Source organism: Photinus pyralis, unplaced genomic scaffold, assembly GCF_008802855.1.
Source record: "Photinus pyralis isolate 1611_PpyrPB1 unplaced genomic scaffold, Ppyr1.3 Ppyr1.4_LG7, whole genome shotgun sequence".
In the NCBI taxonomy this organism is placed as follows: Eukaryota; Metazoa; Arthropoda; class Insecta; order Coleoptera; family Lampyridae; genus Photinus; species Photinus pyralis.
The window spans coordinates 488941-496210 of NW_022170738.1; the positions used below are offsets into that span (position 1 = coordinate 488941).

General features: G+C 36.2%; 1 protein-coding gene across 1 annotated transcript; it reads left to right on the forward strand.

Moving 5' to 3' along the window:
* Window positions 1-4404: 4404 nt before the first annotated feature.
* Window positions 4405-5388, forward strand: LOC116175417 (trypsin alpha-4-like). Its single transcript, XM_031493528.1, has 4 exons — window positions 4405-4514; window positions 4569-4749; window positions 4803-5190; window positions 5239-5388. Exons 1-4 carry the CDS (start codon window positions 4469-4471, stop codon window positions 5386-5388), a joined length of 765 nt encoding a protein of 254 aa, XP_031349388.1. The 5' UTR covers window positions 4405-4468.
* The last annotated feature ends 1882 nt before the right edge of the window (window positions 5389-7270 follow it).

The window sequence follows — 7270 nt, forward strand, 5'->3', positions numbered from 1 at the left end:
GCTGCATTTTATTATCCGTAGAGGACCGGTAATTAAATTAAAGAAGAGTAAGTTACTGACCTACACCATGAAAGTTGTAGGTTAATAGAAATAGTCTCTTAGATCTAGTTCTGAAAGTACTTGCATGGTACTATTCCTAATAATAATCACAGTTCCAAAAGCTATTTTTAGATAAACTGACAACTATTGTAATTAGACGTTCCAAATTTATTTATTACAAGGTAGGTACTTGCAAATTGGGGTTGACGAAGTACTCCAGCATTTAGATAGCCCGCGCGCATTCTTTGAAAATGTAAAGGAATAAAAGATTATAGCAGTGAGCTATTTAAAAAAAAACCTGTGTTTTGAATGTGCTAAAATTGGTGACAGCTATTTTTAAAACACAAAACGCATCGATGCCAATAACCTCATAATATAGAGAAGTAAAATTCTTATGGGTAAGGTTTTAAAACAACAGATGCAAGAATTATAGCATCTATGAATCTTCGAGAGTTTCTCCGATCGCCTTATTTGCGAAGGTGACTTTTATTCATATTAGGGTTACATGACTAATTTGAATAGGAATTGAAAGTAAGATGAATCATATGTTACTGAACTGGGTGGCAAAAGTGTTCCGCATATTTGCCACTGACACGAACTATTTTTATGTCTGCTATTGCATTTGAGGATGCTAAATCACACTTTTTTATAAGATTTCTAAATTCCACAGTTTTTAAGGATCTAAAATTTTCGAAACCTAATTTCATTAAAAGCTGAAGTAAAATTCAATTCTTAGAAGCTGAAATTAATTTGAGGAAGACACTAGATTTCCTATAGATTTGAGAAACTGCAAGAAACAAACATTTTTTCTTGTAAAATTGTTGGGTTCAAATCGTTTTTGTGTATGAATTTCCCAGTTTCCTGTTTAATTTCTTTTCTCGGTAAATATAGGAGGATCAAATCAACGGCTTCATGAGGGTATTGGGTTTTGAATTTTGTTAAATTTTCCCAAAAATTCCTACCCTAAGAGAACACATCCCTAAACGTCAATCTCGATGAAATTGGAATACGACTTTAAACATGTGCATCTTGGATAGGCATACGACAGATAATACTATTATCTTTGGGTAACTTCTTTGGGGGTAATTTAAACATTTAAATATCGTGACTAAACCTACTAGACTTAAAGCGGTTTGAACAGAAACAGAAAAAATCGGTTATAATAAGATTTTTTTAAGTGGGAAAGAATTGAGGTAAGCTGTCTCTACTGACACGAAACACTGTACACTTTTTTCGTGCCCAAACCCAGATTTTAAACAGAGACTGTAACGGCTTAGTTAGATTTATAAGGGTCGAAAACCTCACTTGCATAAAATAAAAGTGAACCTCTACAAAACTGGCAAAAATTGTAATGTGACAATTCATGTTTAATTAATCCACGTCTAGCTCAGTAATAAAAATGTTTTTATACCCCTTATCTTGCAGAAATTTGATCCTTTATCTACGCTCAAAATATGAAATTGAAAATCTAATGCTCTGCTTGATTGAACCCGAATAAATATGCATATGGCTTTACATAGTTGATCGAATATTAAGATGAACTGCTTAGTTTCAAGGCGGTACCTCACAGATTGGTGGATGCGAGGCAAATATGGCATCCTAAGGTGCGGAATGTACAGACAGACAAAGACTGAAAGTTATCGCAGAGGAGTAGTTTATATGAGGAGGAATGTTATACAAAAGGAGAGATAGGGAAAATTAAATACAGAACAGGAAAAATTATTGATGACGTTTTGGAAGTTTCAACAAAAAAAAGACAGAGCAAGGGCGTGTGGAGAGATTTTAGAAGTATTGGCAGGGAAATAGACGAAGTAAAAACGACAGGGCTTCCCGTGTAAACAGCACTTATGCAAATTTCAAGGGTGATGTAGAAAAGGCAAAAAAGTCTAAGAAGGGAAAAATGCACCCGATAATTTTCTTAAAGAAATTAGAAGCGTCAATAGGCCCTGATCGGGCATAGTTTACGAAGTGAGAGCAAGGCAAATTGATTAGAGATTTAGTGAAAGGGGATGCTTAGATTTGCTACGACATGGTAGATGAGAAAATTAAAGATTTTGAAACATTTGAGGAAAATTTTAGGAAACAATGGGAGAATGTGAAGAAAATGGTAACATCGATAATAGGCAAAAATGTTTCATTGATCGGAACCCATAATTAACCATTTGGAGATAGGGACGCAGGAACCTCTTTTAATTAGTAAATGCAACTATTCTGAGGGGGAAATAGGGTTGAAAGTAATTATTAATGAAAATATCACATGAACTAAGAGAGTTTGGATTTATTTAAGCTGGGACCGGAGAAGCGAAGCAATACCGGAGTAAATTTGGAACATTTACAACTGGTATGGAAGAAATTATCGGGGTAATAGGGGATACAACAGGAGTTACCGGGTGACTAATGAAAACCAATACCGCAAAGAAGCAAAAAAATATAGGGAGGTTAATAGATGAATTCCATTCAGATCACAAGTAAAAAGGGCGAGAATTTTGAGATAGGAAGCACTAGGCATGTACAGAATAGGAATGGACGTGAGAGATAGGCAAGTGATTTTAATAAATAAACCAGATTTTCACTAAACTATACCATTGTGAGTCATTTATTCGCATACGCAAAAATTTATCCCTAGATAAGGGATAGGGTAGGACACAAGGAAACGTAAATGATGACTTTAATGATACGCTACCTTTTATTAAAGTCAAAATATGTCGACAATTATAGCAGCAAATTCAGTTGATAGAGGAGCGGGGTTTTATTTAGGAAAATTTGGGGAGAATAGAAAAATTTACTGAGGCGAATTTGACAAAAATGATCTTATGAGACTATTCATCATTGACAGTTCGGTTTGCAGTTCAGGTCAGCTATCCACAGAATGAAATTTTTCCTCAAGGCAGTGCATATCTATGAAATTCTGTTGTTAGGACAGTAAGCTTGCACTCACATCCAACTACCTGATTTATGGCATTTAAAATCACCATACAATCAAACCTGATAATGACAAGTAGGAGCTAAAAAAAGGATATTATCTTTTAAATCTATGCAATACATGTAATCAACCTGATTACAACGGAAATTCAATTTTGCAATTAATTCCCAATCTAGAAGCGTTATCTGATTTGAACTAAAGGAGCTGTTGCTGACGAAAACGTGGAGTATGTAACGTTTAATTTAATTTTTTTTTGCATGCGCAGGCTGTGCAATATCATCGTCCTTATTTATTGATGTATTTTTTGAAATTTTAACCACAGATACTTCTAGTAAAAGAAGACATATCACATATAGTAACAATCGGATGTACGCATGTGCAATGTCAACTTATTTAACTTCTTTGAAATTTTACCCACAGATGCTCATAGTAAAGAAAAAAATAGTTCACATAGCAAGTTAGTCGCCTTAGGCCGAAAGCTTTGTTTTTTAATTTTTAGCGTAACGCAGATATAACGCTTTTGTGCTCGATTTTCCGTCGTCTGTTTGTCTGTCTGTCTGTCCCATCGAGATTTCGGCATCTGGACAACTTGGAGACTTCAGGTTTTCGCTAACTGATAGTTGCTATGGTCTATATTTGCCCGTTATTCATAATTTACAGTTGTGTTACGCGGCAACACCCACGAGTAGGTTTTGAAAATTTTTTTAATTTATGCTCAATGGTGACGTAGAAATTGAGACCCATTGTGACAGCACAATTTTTTTGTTTTGCTTATTCTTATTAAGTTTTTATGAGTTGGAACGGGTGGTAGAACAGTTTCCTATAATCACCATAACTGAACCTGCTCCTGTTGACCATTTATTTCCTGCGCTACAGTAGTAGATCATAGTCTATTTGTATTTATGGGGTCAATACACATTATTATTATTTCTCCATCAGTGAAAATACACCGCAAATGTTTGAGCGCTTTTCACGATTTTGTTCTGCATATCGTGAAATTTGTCCCAAAACAGGTTTTTTTCTTAAGTGGCCAAAAAGTTACTGGTGTGCCGATGACGCCCAAACCTTTAGTCTCCGTTTGGAGAGCAGTAAAATGCATTATAAGGAATGCAACGTATTGAAAGCCATGGAGATACATGAGATACACAACCTTATTTATTTTATCGGTCTGTCTGTTCGTCTGGAATTTTCACATTTGTAGAAATTATTACTAAGTAGAAGGTAAGTAAGTAGTGATCCATGCAACAACATCTCTTTAGCATCATTTATAAGCAAGACATTTTAGTTGCCCTTTTGTTTCTTCTGTTTCATAGTAGTGGACGGTGGTTGTGGTTGCAATGGCATGGCCTCATGAAAGCAATGCTTGTCTACTACGTATGTCTAAAACCTTGGTGGCACTTGTTGATTCCGATTGAGAATTATCTAATCAAAATACTAATCAGCCCTCTACTTCAAAATGGTATAAAAGGGCAACTCGAGCTTTCATCATCACCTTTCAGCAGCAACATGTTCAAAATAGTACTGGTTGCCGTATTCGCCGCTCTTGCCGTTGGTAAGTATAGATACATTTTATAAAATAGTTTACTACAACAACAAAACGAAACAGAGGCAAGTCCGAGACTCCGTGTCCAAGTTCCCCAGCTAGATGGAAGAATTGTGGGTGGAGTCGATACGACCATTGAAGATTATCCTCACCAAATTTCGCTCATGTATTACACGAGCCATATCTGCGGTGGATCGATTATTGCTCGCAACCTAATTTTAACTGCTGCTCACTGCACTTACGGGTAAGACCAAGCCATCATTACAGAAGTGGGCACTAAGCTGCTTAAAATTGCAGCCAGTCCGCTCGAGCCCTAAAAGTCCGTTACGGAAGCAGCGTAATGAACAAAGGAGGCAAAGTTGTTGCCGTTGTTCAGATCAACGATCATCCTAAATACAATCCTTCCAACATCGACTACGATGTTTCGGTTTTGAAACTAGCAGAAGACGTAGTCCTTTCGTCCAACGCTCAAATCATCGAGATGGTCTCTTCCAATACCCAAGAAGGTGGCCGTAACGCTTTCGTATCAGGCTGGGGAGCGCTTTACTCCGGTGGACCTTCACCCAACCAACTCCAAGTTGTTGAAGTCGCAGAAGAAGACAGATCTGCCTGCAACAGGGCTTATGGCGGAAAAATCACCGACAGGATGATCTGTTTCAAGAATCCCGGCAAGGATTCCTGCCAGGTAACTAATTGACGTAAATGATTTTAAACGCTCTAACATAATTTATAGGGAGATTCTGGTGGTCCTCTCGTCTCTGGTGGCGCTCAAGTTGGCGTCGTCTCTTGGGGATATGGATGTGCAGATGCCAGATATCCTGGGGTGTATTCGCACTTAACTGAGGCTGCCATTAGGGCTCATATTGTAAGTGTGATGAACTAAAAGAATGAACAAATAAATGAAATTTAGCTGTTGTCACAGAACGCTAAATTTCCATTCTTTTTGACTTGGATCTTGTTTAATTCCCCCGTCTCCCCTTCCTCTTTCTCATCCTCGCTTCGTCTATAATTGTGAAAAATGTAAATAGTCAAACAGTCTTTTGTGACTCGCTCTTTAATGCATAAATCAAGGGCGGATGGGAATCAATAGATCAGCGCAGCAGGAATATAGTAATGAAACCGAGAATGAAACCTTCTCCTAATCGGCAGATTTCAACTTTTATCTGCTAATTATTATTGTTTATAAACATTTAAACAATATTTTCGGAATCTTAGACCCTTAGTTAAAAAATACTGGAATTCATGGGCATTTACCTAACCATTTATTTATCTTCTATTGTGACATTGGTACCAAAACTCGTAGATCGTGTGCTAAAATTTCATATTCACCAAAAGTAAGCCTTCCTCATATGATCTTTTTAATGAAAGCGTAAAACTTTCTATTGAATAGTTTTAAGGTCGAATCCAAAAAAACTACTCTCATTAGGTCCGTAAAATGTCAACATCGATATTCAATTTCTGACTATACACCAATTTTGTGATTGTTGGTGCTATTTTTTGTCGTACCATAAAATAGCATGGTGCTATATACTTTGAATTATTCAACATTTTAGAATGGCTGTCGCGATTTTATCATGGTTTTGGTCTCGAGTTTTTTTCGTTGCAACAAAACTTTCGTTTAAAAATAAAATTATCTCCGATTAAAAATGAAGATCTTGTGTATTTACCCCCGAATTATATTCAATGGCTTTAGAGTCTTTTATTTTCGATTTTATTTTCACCGCGTTCACATTATCAGATGATTTTATAAAAGCGGCGTCATCTGCAAACAGGCAAGCTGTGGAGCATCCCACGTTTGAAATTAACAAACAACACTGGGCCGAATATTAAACTCTGAGAGACTCCATGGGTAATGCAATTAACTTGCAACAGTATTTCGAGGCGAGCACATTTATACACAAGCCTTTCCCGGAAATGGAAACTGTGTTTTAACATCTTTGGGAAACTATTAAAGGTCCAGATCATTTTGGCATTTTGCATAAAAGTGAGTATTATGTGGCCACTTTACACTATGTATTGGGCATGCATATAAATAAAGTGCAAATGAGATTCCCGAAAATGTATCCATTGCAATACGTAATGGTTGCTGAAAAGCAGATGTAGCTCTCGCCCGAACATTTTGGACCATTCTTTTAGTAGAGAAAATGATTTTGCCCTTTCCTCGCATTTTTTTTTGACATTTATTTTAAAAAGTCGAAAATATTGATTATTTTTACAATTTTCAAAAATGTTGTATTGTTTCGTAAATATCTGTGTTTCTGAAGTGCACAAGTTTCTTTCTTGATTTTGAACTGTTTCTAGCCTTTTCGGTGTCTGAGTGAAACGGATAAGATGATTTCATTCTTTTACAAGTTTAGTGATCGCATAGAAAAACAGAATGCCTTCTTCCAGCTGCTCCACTTATAAGCATCAATGATCATGATGTAAGTTGCAATGTGTTCCTCATTTTCAACGCTCCAAAATTCTAATTGTTCTGGACACTTCTCGTGAGGTTCTATAGTTTCTGACATTCATTCAAAATCAGTTCAACTTCACACAACCTATTCCCGTCCCACAATAATAATGCTAAACGTGAACTTTCTTATTGCAATCCTGGGTATCGCTTTTATGAAATCGGAAGATATAATAATAATAATATAATAATATTCAATTTGTTCGACAAATATCATTTGAATGGAACAACTCAAATATAACAAACAGGCAAACAAACGAACAATTTAGTATTGCCGGATGTAAAAAAATTCTTGAAGGTTGAAACACCCATT